At 47.3% G+C, this 18857-nt stretch overlaps 2 protein-coding genes across 19 annotated transcripts in view; one reads left to right on the forward strand and one right to left on the reverse strand.

The window, feature by feature from the left end:
* SAMD4B (sterile alpha motif domain containing 4B) overlaps positions 1-6405 on the reverse strand; it is a 36648-nt gene extending 30243 nt beyond the window's left edge. For 2 of the 3 annotated variants that reach the window (XM_081516432.1, XM_081516434.1), the window contains exon 1: positions 6264-6405. The gene's annotated coding sequence lies outside the window, so the exon portion shown is untranslated. Of the gene's footprint in view, positions 1-2110; positions 2284-2498; positions 2786-5976; positions 6093-6263 lie in introns of those variants that run through there. The other variant, XM_081516435.1, reaches the window with a different exon arrangement.
* On the forward strand, positions 1360-17474 carry GMFG (glia maturation factor gamma). Of its 16 annotated transcripts, XM_081516445.1 has the most exons (11): positions 3376-3395; positions 8621-8657; positions 9994-10230; positions 10884-11033; positions 11471-11622; positions 13012-13108; positions 13207-13256; positions 13697-13746; positions 16311-16393; positions 17015-17088; positions 17311-17474. In XM_081516445.1, exons 4-11 carry the CDS (start codon positions 10985-10987, stop codon positions 17380-17382), a joined length of 627 nt encoding a protein of 208 aa, XP_081372571.1. In that variant the 5' UTR covers positions 3376-3395; positions 8621-8657; positions 9994-10230; positions 10884-10984; the 3' UTR covers positions 17383-17474. The 16 variants fall into 16 exon arrangements, with proteins under 16 accessions (XP_081372582.1, XP_081372579.1, XP_081372585.1 ...); XM_081516453.1 differs by lacking the exons at positions 8621-8657; positions 11471-11622 and adding an exon at positions 1380-1496 and having other exon boundaries at positions 3215-3395; positions 9994-10284; XM_081516444.1 differs by lacking the exon at positions 8621-8657 and having other exon boundaries at positions 2850-3395.
* Positions 17475-18857: the final 1383 nt, after the last annotated feature.

Raw genomic sequence — 18857 nt, forward strand, 5'->3', positions numbered from 1 at the left:
CCAGTAGGAAGGAGTCTTTGGTCTGATATCATTGTCAAAAAGTGTTTCTTCTAAGGCTATAGCTCTTCTGGAAACACCTAGATTGGAAGATCCATGAAGGAAAGGAAGACTATGGCTGTATTATTCACTGTTATATATTTAATTTCTAGCAAGGTGCCTGGAACATAACAGACTGTTAATAAATATCTGTGAAAAATTTCCCCACCTTGCAGCAGTCTTTTCTTCACATGTTAACAATGGTTAGATTAGAATGCCCAAATCTCAGATCCTCCCACAACCGGTGCCTTCTCATCTTTCAGGTTATCAAGCTCAACTGTCACTTCCTCAAAAAGGCAAATTCTGACCACCCTGTGTAGAGTGGACAACCCCCTACACCGTTCAATCTGTTTTAATTCCTTCATAGCACATATCACTATCTGACTTGTTTATATATCTTCCTATCTTCCTTTCATCAGAATATAAGATCCAAGAGCTCTAAGACCTTGACTATTTCATTCACTGCTGTATCTCCAGTACCTAAAAAGTGCCTTCATAAACTGTTTGATTGCTGGAGACATTTGAGATGTGCATACTCTATATAATAATGTTGTTCTGTTGCCCTCAAGCAGACTCCATTCAACAAATTTACCCTAAAACAAAACAAAACTTACTCACAGTAACCTATTTAACCCTCTTCTAAAGCTCTGAGTATTGGAAACCCAAAGTTGAAGTAGGGAACTGAACACCAGTACTCCTGGATTCTACTACCCCAAGGCTATAACCAAACCAAGTCAGTCATCTCATTCTTGTTTCTCCCAAGTGAAAGTCACTCAGTCATGTCTGACTCTTTGCAACCCCATGGACTATATAGTCCATGGAATTCTCCAGGCCAGAATACTGGAGTGGGAGGCCATTCCCTTCTCCAGGGGATCTTCCCAACCCAGGGATCAAACCCAGGTCTCCTGCATTGCAGGCGGACTCTTTATCAGCTGAGCTACCAGGGAAGCTCTGTTTCTCCCAGTGAGATCCCAAAGCCAAGTCTGGTGGGGTCAGACTAGCCACAAACAATCTCTGGATCCAAACAATCATAGAGAAGAGAATGACTGGGGCTGGGGAACCGTGAGGAGGGGACTACCATCAACACTCAAAGGTCAAAGGATGGAATCACAGTTCTATCTGGTTCATCAAGTAAGAGAATCTCTAAGAGCACCGCTCACCTAAACATGTCTCTGAGGATCTTCTGTCACCGTCTCACACTTAGCTCAGAGAAGAAACTGTTTTCAAACTGGGGCTCTCAGTAAAGAGTTCTCTTTCCACTGAGACTGCTAAGGGCCATTTTGTTGTCACAAAGCAGAACCCAGCTGAGGATGAAGTTAAGTCAGTGGAGAAATGAGGAGACTACTAGGAAGACTGTTTGAACTTCTGGATGCAGCTAGGTCTATCTAGGAGCCATCCTAGTTCTGGACTTTTCAGTAACATGAGGCAATTAATTCTTTATTAAGACAACTTGAGCTAAGGTAATGCCATTTACATCTTTAGAGTCTTGGCTGACGCGAGCTTTATTTTTTTTTGCTGAAACTGAGCACTTTCATATACAGGGCATTGTTCTAAGTGTGCGTTTGTGTGTTAGTCACTCAGTCGTGTCCGACTCTTTGTGATATCATGGACCGTAGGCTGCCAAGCTCCTCTGTCCATGAAATTCTCCAGGTAAGAATACTGGAGTGGGCTGCCATTTCCTCCCCCAGTGGATCTTCCCAACCCAGGGATCGACTCTGGTCTCCTGCATTGTGGACAGATTCTTTACCATCTGAGCCACCAGGGAAGCCCTTGTTCTAAGTACTCTATACATATTAACTTATTTCAGCCTTCTAACAATTCTTTGAAGTAAGGTATCGTTATTACCTTCATTTTTTTAACTCTGGAAACTAAGGACTAGAGAAATTCAGTAATTTGTTGTAGGTCACAAAACGGGTAAGCACAGAGTGGGATGCAAATCCTGTCTACCTGAAGAGAAAATCCAACTCTGACTTCAGACACCATCATCCTGGGATGGACAGAGCCAGAAACCTATTTGAGCCACTTGTCCTCAATTTCATCCTTTGTAAAATGAGGATAATCATAGTTTACCTACCTCATAGAGTTCCTGTGAATATGAGATGAGACAATACACGGGAAGCACTTAAACAGTGACTGGTAGACAATAATTACTCAATAAACAATGATCATTATTACTCTTTGGGTCACTAAAGTGCACCTGGCAAATACAGTGCAGATGGAGGAAATCTGTTTTCTTTCATCTGTGTCCTTCAGGTGAAGAGAAGAGATGCCATGGGTTAGAGGTGAAGAGTCTGTCTTGCTTTTGACAAAGTGCATAAGCTGCTTCCTCTGCCTGGAAGGCCAATCATCCTTGTCCCAACTCTTGTGGAACAGCACCCAGTCTTACCACCTCTTCTATGAAGTCCTTCCAGATAGAGGGTTCCTTTTCTCACTGTCACATTCCCACAGTATATAATTTTTACCTCACATTGTGTCCCATGCACTTGATCCACCTCTCTACTGGGCTGTGAGCTCCCTGAAGGCAGTCCCCAGTGTTACCCTTGTGATCTGTTTATACTTCTCGAACTTAGAAACAAAAATCCTTGGAGAAAGTTGAGAGCCCTATGGAAGCCCCAGACCTATACAGGCTGAGGGGGGCTGAGAAGCCAACTAGGATGGGGTGTGGCATATCCCCAGGAATAGGACATGGGGTAGCTCAGAATCAGGAGACAGCACAAAAAGTTCCAGATGAGAGAAGGTGGGGCCTCTCCTAGGAGGAAAGGCAAAAGGGGCTAGGTTGAGTGTTTAAGGGAGGTAAGAGGTGAGGAGGGGGTGGGGAAGGCATGTTGAACCTGAATGGGGAGTGAGATCTATGGAATTTAAAAGATTTATGACCAAATGCAGGAAGAGCTGCCGGTTAGCCAATGATTCCCTACAACTTACAGAGGGAAGAGCCCACTTTGTGGAATTCAGAGAAGAACAAGTTATATCCCAGTACTCTCCAAACTCCCAGTCTGGTCAGTGTGAGTGGACAAGTACATGAAAAACTACAAGGGAGACGATGAGTGGTGCTCTATGAAGTACAATGAAAGGCTCTGGGTAGTAAGAGAATGAAGACTGGAAGGTGCCTTAAGGGAAGGGTGTTGATGTGAAGGACAGATGAGGAATAGGTAAGAAGAGATGGACATGTGTGTTCAAGGAGGGAGCAACTTGAAGCAGAAGCACTGAAGAATATGGGACGGTATGGAGCAGTAGAGGGGAAGCCAGAAGGAGAAAATGCTGAGGAAGATCTGAAAGGGAACCATTCAAAGGCAGAATCTGAAGTAACTGCTCAGAGGGTGAGGTAACCTTGTGGAGAAGCCAGAAACCGGTCGAGGAAGGTAAGGAATCTTCTGGAAGGTGGGGACTTCACAAAGGGGGCTCCCAGGAAAATGGCGGTGAGTAGAAGGGCACAGGGGCATATCTTGAGGCATCTTTCAAGGGGCCTTTATGTGGGGAAAGGGAAATCCTCTTAGAGGGCAGTGGTTCTCAAACTTGAGCATGCATCAGAATCACCAGGAAGATTTCTAAAAACAGATAGCTACTGCCAGGTTTTCTGATTCAGTAGGTCTGGGTTGGGACCCAAGAATTTGCATTTCTAACAAGTTATCAGGTGATGCTTGTGCTGCTGGTCCAGGGACAACACTTTGAGAACGACTACTATAGGGGGAGGGATTCTTTTGTGAGAAAGCTCTCAATGTGGAAAAGGAAGGAGAAAACTTCTGAGAGGAAAATTGAGGGAGTCCTCAAGAAAAGTCTAAGGAAGGTTTTAAGGGTCTATCTCTGAAGGGAAGATCTGAAAGGAGGAGGGGTCTATGAAGATAGAACCAAAGAAAAGTGTCCTGAGAGAAAGAGCTATGAGGGCTGAAACTTCAAGGGGTAAGGGTATCTCTTGAGGACCTTTTAATAAAAAGGAACACAGAGGCTCCTGATGGGGGAAGTCTGTAGGATGCTGGGGGCCTATGGTGGGATAATGGGGGAAAGAAGCTCAGATCTGAGAAGGATCTCTAAGTTGATTTCACAGGAAAGAGAATGGAGGAGACAAAAGGGTATAAATGGAGGTTCTAAAAGGGATATGTAATAAGGCCTTGAATAAGGTTTCTTGGAGATGTCAGAGGGGGAATCTAAGAGTGTGTTCTGAGGAAGTCTCACAAAGTGGTGAGGCTGTTGATGCACAGCAATTTTGGAGAAAATTCTCTAAAAGGAGTCTGTGGATGTGTGGTCTTCTGTGAGATCTTAGATTTACTGGAGCAGGATGACAGAGGTCTTTTTAGGAACAATTCTCAAAGAGCTCAGATGAGAAATTTCTAAGTAAAGTCTTCAATAAGGTATATGGGGAAGGTGGTTCTTCTGAGGGGGAATGTGGGAATGTCATAGTAAAGGGTTTTCCAGAAAGAATTCTGGGACTTTCTAAGAAAATAAGCTCAGAGTTATTTTGAGGGAAGACTGCATGGTGTTGGGTGTCTTCCACAGAGGGTTCTAGAGGATTTGAGGGAAGCTGTGAGGGTGAGTTCAGGGAGGGAATTATCTAGGAAAAGTCTCTTAGTAAGTAGTAGTAGTGGTAGTGTTAGTCACTTAGTCATGTCTGACTCTTTGTGACCCCATGGACTGTAGCGCCCCAGGCTCCTCTGTCCATGGAATTCTCCAGGCAAGAATACTGGAGTGGGTTGCCATTTCCTTCTCCACTCTCAGTAAGGCAAGAGGTCTGTAAGCAGTGATTCAAGGGTTACTGGAAGGGTCTCTAGGAGAGATTTCAAGGGCATATCTTAGAGGGCTCGAGAGGGTTGCTGGGGTCTGTGAGAAGGTATGAGGAGGCCTTGAAAAACTGCATCTCAGAGGGGTTGAGAAGAAAGGGTCTTAGGGTTTACATGGGTTGTGAGGAGGAAAGTTCATCAGAAAGTGGGTGTATAAGGAGCAAACTTGAAAGGAGGATTCTAAGGGGAATTGAAGAAAATATCAGAGAGAAACTATGGGAAACCTTTTGGAATCCTGAGGAAGCAATTTTTGGAACATTTTGTGTGGGTTACTGGGAAAGATTTGGGATACATAAAAAGGGTTTTGGAAGAGGCTTGTGGAATGTGGAAGAAGAGTTCTCTGTAGATTCAGGGAATCTCTGGAGAAAATTTTTGGCATAAGTGAAGAGGGTCTCAGGGGAAGATTTTTGGGGTATGTGAGGGTGCTCTAGAGCATTTCAAGGTGGGGAGATTTGAGGAACATGAGGAGATCTTGGGGAGAGATTTTTGGGACCTGTGGAAGGGTCCAAAGAGATGACTTTTGGGATGTGTGAAGGGGGAGTGTATATGGGAGATGAATTGGGGGAGGGGTGGGGCTCCAGGTGAGTTTTGAGGATCCGAGGCCATTTCAGAGGGTCTCTTCGAAAGATTTTCCAGGGGACATCAGGGGCATTCTGGAGCATTCCAGGGGGAGGGGCTCTGAGATTTGGGGACCATGAATGGAAAATCTCCAAGGCGATTGTTGGTATGGGGGTAGGTGGGAGGGAAAATTCTTGGGATGTGTGAGAAGGAAGTCTGGACGATATTGTTGGGATGTGCGAAGTAGGTCGCCGGGGGAGATTTCTGGAATGCACGGGGTCTGGAGGGGATTTCGGGGAGTCTCTGATCTGAAGATTTTTAGGGCTTATGAGGGAGGCTCCTGGAGAAGATATCTGACACATATTGTTGGAATACTAGGAGTGGCCCCGGGGGAATATTTCTAGACTGAGGAGGAGGATGGGGGATCTGGGGCCAGAGCAGGGTTCTCTGAGGAAGATTTTTGAGGCGTAGGACAGGGTCTGGAGCAGACGTGGAAATATCAGGGGTGGTCTCTCGAGAAGCCTTGCGCACGGCGGGAGGGGACGGAGGGCTTCGAGTGGATTCGGGGGGGTCTGTGGGCGTGCCCTCTAGGGAGCTGTCTGAGGTAGACCTGGGGGGGGGTCACGAGATGAGCCGCTGGCCGGGCTCCCAGGCCACCCCGAGGGGCGAGGAATTCGGGGAGAAGCTCGAGAAGAGGCCTGTGAGGGCGACTCCGGGTACGGCTGTGAGGGATTCTCTCGAGGATCGGGACCCGTGAGGCCCGCGCTCCGCGCCCGCCGCCGCCCGGGGTCCCTGAGGGGGCGGGGCCGCCCGCGCGGCCTGGGGCGCCCTGAGGTGAGCCCCGAGCGCCCCGACCCGCCGCCGCCCCGCGTCCGCCCGGCTCTGCTCTCCACTCACCTCCTCGGCTGCCGCCGCCGCCGCCCGGGCCTCCTCAGGCCACCGCCACCGCCGTCGCCCCCTCTCTGGCCCGCGAGCTCCCCTCCCTCCTCCCGCACCGACCACCGCCGCCGCCACCGCCGCCGTCGCGCTGCGTCACCGCGCCGTGCGTCACCGCCCCTGGCCCCTCCCCGACGGGACCGCCGCGCGCCAGCATTAGTTGACGCCTTGGTGACGAACGGCGCTCTCGCCAACGGGCGGCGAGGGCAGTCCGAAGGGCGGGAGGTGTGCGCGGAGAAAGGCGGGGTCCCGACAGACAGGGGGGCTGCGGGGGTTGAACGAGGCCCACGAGGCCCACCCCCCGCCCCGTCGGATTGGTCGGCTGCTCAGCTGACGGGCAGTGGGCCCTGCGGGGTGGGGGGGAGGAGGCGGGGCGCGCGCGGCGTTGCCATGGGCAACGGGCCCGGCGGCGCCCGGGATTGGGCCTCCCGGCCCGCAGGGGGCAGTCTCGCGCTTGTCTACCTCAGCTTTGCAACTAAGTCACAATTCCTGATTCTGGCGTTCAAGGCCCGGTGGTCCGCCTGGCCCGCAAGCCGGGCTCTAGGCCTGGGCCCCGCCACGCCCTGATCATCCAGGTTGCGGGTAGGCGCTAGGGCAGCTGGAGTCTCAGTTTCTCCATCGCAACCCTCTCTGAGTCTATTGCTTCTCTCAACTGGGAATAGGACTAAAAGAGACGATGCATACAAAGCGCTGGGCACAAAGCAGGCGGTCAATAAATGGGAGTCATTGGTCTGCCAGTAGAAACCTATTCATTTCACACACTGCCCCGGAGCAGCGTGAACTAAGCATAGCGGGGGCACTCACTGAAGGCTCCCAGGTGATAGAGGCATGGTTGTTAGAGGAACCCAAAGAAAGGGAGTCGGAGAGGAATGTAGAGTTTAAGGCAGGGAGTGGTGGGGAATAAGCCATGGTCAGAAATTTGGCCACTTGAAAGAGTTTGGACTTGTCCCGAGGGCACTGAGGAGCCATGGAAGGTCTTCACCCCAAAAAGAGTCGGGGGGTTGGGGGAAGAGGGAGGTTGGAAAGCTGTCCCTGGCTTCTATATGGAGGATGGATTGGAGGGAATAGAACTGGAGCTGGGTGTCGGGGAGCCAGCTGGGGTGGGAGAGGGGCGTTTGCATCAGGGGAGGAGGGAAGAGGAGGAGGAGTAGGTGCCAGGGACCGATTCCCAGGAGCTTCGGAGAACCTGCTCTGACATTCCGAGGCCACAGATGGTGAGGGAGGGAGAAATTCAAGACAAGGCCCTCTGGCTGGAAGGTTGAGGGAGAGGGGTTGAGGGCTTCCCTGAGAAGGAGACCCAGAGGTGAAGCAGGTTAAGAAGTTGCTGAGTCCAGTGTTGGCTACCCAGCATCAGGATTTAGGAGGCTCCACAACCCCTGGGTCTGGGGCTTAAGAGAGATATTGGGGGCTAGAAGCTTATATTTGAGGATGATCAAAGATAGTAAGTAAAGCTGTGGGAGTTAGTGACCTAGCCTCGGGAGGGTATGAAGGATTAATGGAAACAAACACCAGATAGAACCTTGAGAAGAGGAGACACATAAGGTTTGAGCCAAGAAATTGACACTTTCAACAAAGTGTGAAGTGAGAAGCAGCAGCCAGAGAGAGAGAGGAGGTAAACCAGGAAAACTGGGCATCTCTGGCGCTGTGAGGATAGGCCGTTTTGAAAGACGGTGGGGGTACATCTCTAACCGCAAGCATTGCCACCTCCATTTAAGCAACAACTTCAATGCCATATGGAATGGTTGGGCTCCAAGGACAATGGTTCATTTATTTATTCACTAATATTTCTTGAGTATCTAATATGTGCTAAGCACTGCTCAAGGTACTAGAAATTCAACAACGAATGAGGCAGGCGTGAAGCTTACATTCTAGTTGGACAGAAACAAATGATACTGTTTCCTATTCTAACTACCTACACTTGCCTGACAATACTTTCAATGTTTATTTGGTATATTTCAATGTAACTTGGTGATAAGTTCTATGGAGAAAATTAAAGCAAGCTAAGGGGATGGAGAGGTGGGATCAGCACTATTTTAGATAAGGAAAAGGCTTCTTTGATCAGGTGACATTTGAACAGAAATCTGAGGGAGTGAAGGGGTGAACCATGAAGGAAGGAGGGTTCAAGAAAAAGGAGCCAGCACGTGAAAAGGCCTGTTGTCAAGATCACTCACAGAACCAGAAAGAGGCTAGTGTGGCTGGAGAGGAGTGAGCAAAGAGGAGAGTATTGAAAGACAAGATCCAGGAGGTAACAGAGGAGGGGTGGTGGCAGATAATTAAGAGCTTTTAAGGCCACTATAAGGACTTTTGCTTTTACGCAGATAATACTGGAGGCATGAGAGAGTATTGAGTGAACAGGTATGTCAGTTGGTTTGGGGTTTTTTTTGTTTTTTTTTTTTGGCTTCATGCACAGTGTGTGAAGTTCACACTGACCAGGGATTGAACCCATACCCCCTGCAGTTGAAGCATGGAGTCTTAATCACTGGACCACCAGGGAATTCCTGGCTTGGTTTGGGTTTTATTAGGATCTCTCTTGACAGTCCTATGAAGAACAGAGTGTGGGGAGGGGGGTGGGAGCAGAAAAAACAGTGAGGAAGCTACTATGAGAGTTTAGGCAGAAGCTGAAGGTGGCAGGGGCAGAATATACACTGTGGAAGGGGAGGAGTGAGCCAGTTCTGGTTATATTTGGAAGTTCGGAGCTGGCAGGTTTTAAGGTAGGTACATTGTCAGAGGAAAGAGATGGGTCAAGGATGACTCCAAGACATCCAGATGAAGTCATGCTGGCAGTTGGACGGACATAAGAGCCTAGAGAGGCCCAGGGGAAATAATTAGGGTATCCCCCTTTGAATACTAAAAGACTGATGCTCTCAGGAAGATGGGAAGGAGGATAGAAAAGAGAAGCAGGCTGAGGGCTGAGCCCTGGAACACATGACTCTTAAAAGGAAGCTGATATGTGATCCTACAACCCCACTCCTGGGCATATATTCAGAGAAAACTATAATTCAAGAAGATATATACACTCCAATGTTCTTTGCAGCACTATTTACAATAGCTAAGACAGGGAAGCAACCTAAGTGTCCATCAACAGAGGAGTGAATAAAGATGTGGTACATATATACAATGGAATACTACTCAGCTATAAAAAAGAATAAAATAATCCCATTTGCAGCAACATGGGTTCACCTAGAGATTGTCATGCTAAGTGAAGTAAGTCAGAAAGACAAATACCATAAGATACCACTAATATGTAGAATCTAAAACATGACACAAATGAACTTATCTGTGAAACAAATAGACTCCCAGACATAGAGAATAGACTTGTGGTTGCCAAGGAGGAGAGCAGTGGGAAAGGGATGGATGGGGAGTTTGGGATTAACCGATGCAAACTGTTACATGGAGAATGGATAAAGAACAAGCTCCTCTGTATAATACAGGGACCTGCATTCAAATCCTGTCATAAACTGTAATGGAAAAGAATATGAGGGACTTCCTTGGTGGTTCAGTGGTTAGGACTTCGCACTTTCACTGCCAAGGCCACGGGTTCAATTCCTACTCTGGGTACTTTTATCCCACAAGCCTCATGGTGTAACTAAAAAAATGAAAAAGATTGTATATATATGTTTAGCTGAATCACCTTACTATACAGTAGAAATTAACACATTGTAAGTCAACTATGCTTCTATAAAATTTTAAGAAAGGAACTGAGAAGGAGCAGCCAGAAGAGCAAGAGGAAATCCAGGCTGGGGTCGTGTTCTGGAAGCCAAGTGAAGAAAGTGTTTTGGGCACAGGAGTGATGGATGATATCAGATGCAGCTGACAGGGCACGGCAGATGAAGATTAAGAATTGACTATTGGGTCCAGTGCCACAAAGCTCCTTGGTGGCCCTCTGACGTTGGTCGTTGGTGGTCCTTGTCATTGGAGAGAGACACGAGTGAGTCTGCTGGGAGAGAGTTGAAGAGCAAATTAGGAGGAGATATTGGAGGCAGTGAGTGTGGACAATTCTTTCAAAAAGTCTTGCTGAAAAGGGAAGGAAGTGAATAGGCAGGAAAGATAAAGTTTATAGGTTAGTTTTAAATTTTATTTATTTATTTATTTATTTTTGGCTGAAATGGAATGCAGGATCCTAGTTCCCTGACCAGGGATCAAACCTGTGTCCCCTGCAATGGAAACAGGGATTTTGCAGTGGATTCTCAAACACTGGGCCACCAGAAAAGTCCCAGGGATTTTAGTTTTTAAGACTTATCATGGTGTGTAGGCCAAGGGGAAAGATCCAGTAGAGATAAGGATATTGGTGATACAGGGAGAAGCAGGGTAGCTGCAATGATGCCCTTGAGGAGGTTAGAGAGGGTGGGATCTGCCTACTGCTGTGGGAGGGAACTCAGCACAGCGGGCCAGGCATCATGAAGCTAGGTCCTCTGAACATTCTCTATTGTTTGTGTGTATTTTTTCATAGAAATACAGAGGGAGTTCTCATAAATTACTTCCCTTTTATTTCTACTTTATATGATAGTTAGGACATTATATTGATTTTAGGGAGAATTTATGTGTATAAACAGGTTGCCTTATCTAGGAATTTCATTCCAGGATGGGAACTGGAGAGGACAACACAAAATGCTCTTCATAATAAAGGAGGTACTGGTCTGATAGTATTAAACACCATTGTTGGAGTGCCCATCATAAGGCCCATGAGGTTGAATAACTGCAGAAAAAAAATGCACTATTATCTGAGTGCTGGTGAGTCTCCTCTTTCTCCTCCATTTTCCCATCAACCTAATAAGTGGCAGTTTGATCAGCAAACATTTCTAAGTTCCTCCTTTTAGCTCTGGAATTAAAATATTCCAGATTAGGGGGTAGTGGAATCCAGGAAGGCTTCCTGGAGGAACAGTTAAAGAGCTTATCATTCCATCATCAAAAAAGTCTACAAACAAAAAAATGCTAGAGAGGGTGTGGAGAAAGGGGAACCCTTCTGCACTGTTGATGGGATGTAAACTGGTACAGTATCTATGGAAAACAGTGTGGAGTTTCCTTAAAAAACTAAGTATAGAACAACCACATGATCTAGCAATCCCACTCTTAGGCATATAGCTGGAGAAAACAATAATTTGAAAAGGTACATGCAACATTGTTTACAATAGCCAAAACATGGAAGTAATCTAAATGTCCATCAACAGAGGAGTGGATAAAGAACATGTGGTACACTCCAAAAAAGTTGTGGTACATATCAATATATACAATGGAATATTATGCAGCCATAAAGAAGAATGAAAAATGCCATTTGCAACGACACAGATGGACCATCCCTGAGATTGTTATACTGAGTAAAGTAAGTCAGACAAAGAAAGACAAATATTACATGATATTTCTATATGTGGGATATAAAAAAATGTTACAAATGAACTTATTTACAAAACAGAAAAAGAATCACAAATGTAGAAAACTTATGGTTACCAGGGAGGAAAGAGGGAGGGTGACAAATTGAGAGATCAGGATTGACATGTATATATTGCTGCTGCTGCTGCTAAGTCACTTCGGTTGTGTCCAACTCTGTGCGACCCCACCAAGCTCTGCCGTCCCTGGGATTCTTCAGGCCAGAACACTGAAGTGGGTTGCCATTTCCTTCTCCAAGGCGTGAAAGTGAAAAGTGAAAATGAAGTCGCTCAGCGACCCCATGGACTGCAGCCTACCAGGCTCCTCTGTCCATGGGATTTTCCAGGCAAGAGTACTGGAGTGGGTTGCCATTGCCTTCTCCCATGTATATACTACTGTATATAAAATAGGTAACTAATAGTAACCTATTATATAGCACAGTGAACTCCACCCGATACTCCGTAATGATCTACTTGGGAAAATAATCTAAAAAAGAGTGCAAATATGTATAGTTGATTGAGTCAATTTGCTGTACACCTGAAACTAACACAACATTGTAAATCAACTAGACTCCAATAAAAATTAAAAAAAAAAAGAGCTCATCACTACCTATGGTGTACTGGGTGTTGTCCACCATGCTGGGAGACATGTGAAGTTATTTTATCCTCATAACAATTCTGAATCAGAGGGGTGAAGTTACTTAGCTAGAGCCACACAGTCAGGCAGCACTTGAACCCCAATCTGGGTAACTGCAAAGCCTGGGAGGTCCCAACAGATGAGGGGAAGGAAGGAGAGGGAGGAGCCATCTGTGACAGTTGTCTCAGAATGGGCATAAACAGGATGTGGTGTTGGATGAAACTTTTCCCCTACCCCACACCCCGCCCCCTGTAGCTGTGGTCCCCACCCCTAGAAGACAGCGGAACCAAGAAAAGAAGAGGCCCCTGGACAGAAAAGTCATGGTCGGGGGCCAGGGTCGTATGGGAAGGGCTAGGGGCTGGAGTGGGACTGGGGCTGGGAGGACGCTGGGGTGAAGGTCAGGCTGTGGATGGGAGGTCAAGGCTGGGGGAAGAGAGATGGCGGTTCCGGGTTTAGCCCCAGGCAAGCAGATCCCCGAGTCTCCCTGGGCGTTGCCCAAGGGCACCTGCCAAGAGGGCTCGAGTCCAGCCTCTGGTCATCAAGGGGCGGCATCCCCCCAGAGGAAAGGGTGCCTTTTCCCAACGTTCACAAAGGCAATCTATGGGCTATGGGCCCCTCCTCGTTATTAGTAGATGGAGAAACTGAGGTTTGGGGAAAGGGGCAGGGCTGAGGCCAGACAACTCAGCTTTTAACTGGGCTCCTCTGGCAGTCCGACTCCCTGGTGGTGTGTGAGGTGGACCCAGAGCTAAAGGAAAAGCTGAGGAAATTCCGCTTCCGAAAAGAGACGGACAATGCAGCCATAATAAGTGAGTGTCATCTTCCCTCCTGAACGAATGGTGGGGGCGGGGGAAGCATAGGGACAGATGGAAGGGGTGTCTAACCCACGTATGACTTCCCTCCTCAGTGAAGGTGGACAAAGACCGGCAGATGGTGGTGCTGGAGGAAGAATTTCAGGTGAGGGGCTGGGGGTATGGGCCTGGGAGACCCAAAGGACTGTGACTGATGCTAAGAGCCTGGCGTTGGGAGCCAGAAAAACCAGGAAGTCAAGTTCCCTAGCTGAAACCCTAGGCGAGAGACTCTGCCTGTATAGGTCTCTTGTTTCCTCATCTGTGAAATGGTGATAACAGTCCTTACCTCTACGGGTTGTCTGTAAATACAGTGATTTAATCCTTGTAGTTTGTGTAGAAAAAAGCAAGTGTCTTAACACCTCTGGGCTTCAGTTTGCTCACCTGTAAAATGGGGATAATAACAGGACCTACCCCTTTGGGTTTTGGGAGAGATCTATGGGTTAATAATCCACGTGTGTTTCTTGGATGAGTGCCTTGGCACAGAGTACATGTTCGTTTAATGGCAGTCTTTTATTTGTTTTTCTCTCCTCCCCCCACCCCTCACAGAATATTTCTCCAGAGGAACTAAAAATGGAGTTGCCTGAGAGACAGCCCAGGTATCCTGGGGCAAAAAGGAAGGGGAAGGTCAGGCCATGGAGGGATACAGACTGAGGGACTACTTGGGGTCCAGTCTTGTTCATGGACTTTGAAACTATGTCTTTGAGTTCCTGTCACAGGACTTTTGGTTTGTATACCAAAATTTTATTGCAGAATTTTACGCTAATAGTCATACGTGATGTTAGTACATACTTTGTCAGGTTTTGGTCTCAACATTGCACTTGCTTCATTAAAAAAAAAAAAAGTTAAAATTTCCTTATTTTTCAGTGCTTGGGAAGACTTTGAGTAGGAAAGGATTTATTTGACCTTTAATGATTGGGGAGAATCCTGTGTGAAGCCAGAGGAGCCTGGTGCTTTTTGTGTGTGGAAGAGTTTTTTGACACTTCTATGAAAACTGGTCTCTTGGCATCTGACAAGTACAATCACACAGGGCCCCATACCCAGAAGGGAGCCTTGAAGGCAGGGTTTGATGCCTGCTGTCTTGAAATTCTTTATAGTTTTCTCTCTGAATCTGTGTTTTGTGTGAAATCTGACAGGACAGTGGAGCCTGTGCTGGGGGCTTGGAGCCTCCTTCAGCTCACACCTCCAGCCCTAGATGGGTTCTCAGCTACCCACTCCCACATTGCCCAGTGATGGCTGGTGCCCTCTGCCCTAGGCAGGGGGCCTAATTGCAGACTCAGGGAGTGTCAGGGATAGGGGAGTGGCACTCACTCCTGAAAGATAAATTCCAGGGTGTGCCCGTGAGCATTTTCACTCCCTCCGTGAGTGTCCCCATGGCCAAGATAGCATGACTTGAAATAGGAAATTTTAAAAGACCAAGATCAGTCTGGAGAGAGACGGCAGAAGAAAGGGAAAAAGGCTTTCTCCTGTGTTTATTACAAGGGGCCCTGCATTTTCATTTTGTACTGGATTTGGGAAATTATATAGCTGACCCTGGTCTCAGCCCCTGATTCTAGACTACTGGACAGTAAAACATAATGGTTGAACACTTATACTCTACCAGCCAGCTTCCTGGGTTCAAATCTACCCATAGAACCTTGGGCAAATGGCTTTAGTCTCTGGGCTTCAATTTTCCCATATGTAGTATGGGGATAATAATAGTGCCTACATCATAGGGTTGTTATGAATAATCAAATAAGCACTTACTATTTTTTTTTTTTGGCCATGTCACTCAGCATGTGGGATCTTAGTTCCTTAACTAGGGATCGAACCCCTGCCTCTGCAGTCTTAACTATTACACCTCCAGGGAAGTTCCAAAACCATTTTTTCTTAAACTTTTTTTCTTTGTTGAGTTATATTTGACATATAATATATTAATTTCAGGTGTAAAACATAATGATTTGATATTTGTATATACTGTATTACAAAATGTTCACCATGATAATCTAGTTAACATCTGTCCCCATATGTAGTTTCTAAAAATTTTTTTTTCTTACAATGAGGACTTTTAATATCTACTCCTTTAGCAACTTTCAAATATATAATACAGCATTATTAACTATACTTACCATGCTGTATATCACATCCCTAGGACTTATTTAAAATAAATAACTGGAAATAAAATAACTGGAAATTTGTACCTTTTGACTCCCTTCACCCATTTCACCCACTCCCACCTTTGGCAATCACTCATCTGTTCTCTCTCTTTATGAACTTGATGGTTTGTTTCTTTATTTTTATTTTTTCAATTCCACATATAAGTGAAATCATAAGGCATTTGTCTTTCTCTGTCTGACTTATTTCACTTAGCGTAATGGCCTCCAAGAGCCATCCATGTTGCAATGGCAAGATTTCATTCTTTTTTAATGGCTGAATAGTACTTCATTGTGTGCATATGCGTGTGTGTGTGTGTGTGTGTGTACCACATCATCTTTATCCTTTCATTCGTCAATGGACACTTAGGTTTTTTCCATTTCTTGGCTGTTATAAATAATGCTGCAATAAATATGGGGTGCATATATCTTTTTGAATTATTGTTTTCATTTTCTTTGATAAATACCCAGTAGTGGGATTGCTGGAGCAGATGGTAATTCTATTTAGCATTTACTATTATTATTTTTTTAATTAAAAACTTATTTATGGCTGCACTGGTTCTTCGTTGCTATGCACAGCCTTTCACTAGCTGCGGTGAGTGAGGGCTGCTCTCTAGCTGCAGTACGGGGGCTTCTCATTATGGTAGCTTCTCTTGTTGCAGAGCACAGGCTCTAGTCATGTGCACCTCAGTAGGTTGCAGCATGGGCGCAATAGCCATGGCGCAAAGGGTTGACTGCTCTGTGGCATGCAGCACTGGTCTTTCCGGATCAGTGATTGAACCCACGATCCCTGCGTTGGTAGGCTGATTTCCAACCACTGGACCACCAAAGAATTCCCCTATTATTATTATTTTCCCCCATTATTATTTTTTAAATCATTTATTGTGTTTGAAGCCAGTACTCTCGGTCTCAGTTGTTAGCCCTAGGTTCTCAGACTCAGGCAAGATTTCTAGGCTGTGGTCTCAGGTAATGAGCATTAGGCCTGAGCTCCAGGCCAAGTCCTGAGCTTGAATTCCCTTTCACTGTTGTAGGTTCGTGGTTTACAGCTACAAGTACGTGCACGCCGATGGCCGAGTGTCCTACCCCTTGTGTTTCATCTTCTCCAGCCCCGTGGGTGAGACACAGTTCTACTCCTCCTGAGAAGGGGGTCTTAGATTCTTTGTGGGGATGTGTAAGCTTGTGTGTTTGAGTGTAAGTGTGTGTATGTGCACGTGACTGGTGATTTTGTGTGTGTGACTGTGTGTGTGTGTATAGATGCCTGTGTGAGGGTGTGGTGTGTGTGATGAGTGAATGCTGAGAGGGCAGTGGGGTGGAGGTGAGGGCACCAAACCCCCATCTTCATTAGTTTTGAGGTGTGTAAGCACATTCACCTCTTCCTTTTACTGGCAACTGCTGTCTGGCCCCTAAACCATCTCCAGGGACCCTAGAATAACTTCCAGCCCCTAAACAAATCTGAAGACTCTGTAGCCTCCAGGGACCTCCTTAGAACAATTCCTGGGACTCTTAGAAAATTCCGGGGCCTGTAGGACACTGCTATTGTTCAGTCGCCAAGTCGTGTCTGACTCTTTGCGAGCCCATGGACTGTAGCCCACCAGGGTCCTCTGTCCATGGGATTTCCCAGGCAAGAATACTGGAGTGGGTTACCATTTCCTTTTCCAGGGTAGGACATTACCAGGGCCTTAGAGAACACCTTGGCATCCCCCAGTTATGCTTTCCTCTTCTATTTTTCACACAGGCTGCAAGCCTGAACAACAGATGATGTACGCAGGGAGCAAAAACAGGCTGGTACAGACAGCAGAGCTCACAAAGGTCTGGGTCCGGGGCTGACGCTCCTGAGTGTGAGGGAGGAGAGTCTGGGATCTGAGGGCTGATGGAGGGTGGGGGACTCCACCCCTGGAGCTCCTCCACTGCGGGTCAGGACTCCTGGTCCGAGGGAGGAGGGAGCTGGGTTTCTGGGTCTGAAGGAGGGCTGGAGCCCTTACTGTGTCAGTTCCTGAGTGGATTATAAAACTGAACCCTCTCTCTCTGCAGGTGTTTGAAATCCGCACCACTGATGACCTCACCGAAGCCTGGCTCAAAGAGAAGTTGTCTTTCTTTCGTTGACCTCTGGGCCGGGAACCTGAACTCAAGCCCCCTAGGGCCTGAATACCCCAGACCTTAAAGAAATTAAAATGCAACATCTCAGAGACCCTCAACTCTGCTTCAGTTTTGTGTTCCTCATTGTGGGCACTAGGTGGCAGTCCTGCAGTACCAGTCTTAGACCAGCAGAGGGCAGGCAGAGCCAGTGGACGCCTGCTGAGTTCTGGGAGGACAAGGAGGATACCATACCTGTTCCTCTGAAAGAAAGGGAGGGGCCTGTAGGGTTTCCTAAGGAGAAATGAGGGAGGCCTGGGTCTCCTAGAGGAATTGGGGGAATATCTGAATCTGTGGAGGGGCCTTGTTCCAAGAGGAACAAGGACACATTTACCCTGAGAGTAAAGGAGGCGAGGGCCTGTCTCCCCACCTCTCACCTTCCCACCCTTGCAGGCAGTAGTTTGCACCTATGCTAGTTTTCTCAGTGATCCCCCAGGCAGGAAGATTTTGAAGGCAGAAAAGTTGTTGCAGTTGTTGTAAATGTCAAATATAATAGCTTCAGGGGCTGGGGAGTTGCTGGGGGGTTGCTGGGGGGTGAGTGATCTGCGGGGTTGGGTGGGCCTGTGGGCCCAGGTCTGGGAAAGATTAAGAGGAATCAGAACTCTCAGAGGACCCCTGAGGAGCATGAAAAGTTGAGGAGGCAGGAAAGGGACACTGCCTCCCCCTGTGGCGATTCTTCTTTCTTTCTTCATCTTTGGTCACTTGATTCTCTCAGGCTTTCTGTTTCTGAGGGACATTTATTGAGCACCCACAGTGTACCAGGCTCTGAGGATTCTGAGATGGGTAGGTCTTCAAGGAGTTGAATCACTGTCTCGCTCTGCTTTCCCTCCAGATCTCTGAGTGTTCCTCTCTCTACCCCCAGATTCAGGGATCTGGGAACTCCCTCTCCCCACCCCTTTCCAGGTTCCCAGTTGAGAGGTGGCTGTTGCCATGGTAACAATGACAGAGTGACCTTGGGCCCCGGCTGCCCCTCCCCCAGTCCTGTCGTTCCTGGGGGAGGGGCCACAAGCCCAGCTCCAACCCTTCCTCCAGCTTCCCAGCCTGAACACACCAGCCATCAATTGCCCCACCCTGTCCCATCCCTTGCCCCCTCGTCTCCAATCAGGACACGCCCCTTGCCTGAGGGATTCAGGATAGAATTACTCTATACTGGGCCATAGAGAGATCCCAATGGTCCTCAATTTTCTGGGGGTGGGGCTTGGGTTGAGGTGCTCAACCCTTCTCTTTCACTATGCTGGTACCCCCCACCCCATTTCTCTGCTAGGGTTGTCTCTACTCCTCCCTCTGTTCACAGCCTCAGTCCCTGAAGGCTAAAGATGAGGGAATGGGAGGGGTCATTGAATGAAGAAGTCAAGCAACTCCTGGTCTGCAAAGGTCAGAGAGGCAAAAGGACTTGTCCAAGGTCATGAACTTACACAATGAAATGGGTAATAATAGCTAATACT

The sequence above is a fragment of the Giraffa tippelskirchi genome, chromosome 7 (genome assembly GCF_054371585.1).
Source record: "Giraffa tippelskirchi isolate mGirTip1 chromosome 7, T2T-mGirTip1v1.2.pri, whole genome shotgun sequence".
In the NCBI taxonomy this organism is placed as follows: Eukaryota; Metazoa; Chordata; class Mammalia; order Artiodactyla; family Giraffidae; genus Giraffa; species Giraffa tippelskirchi.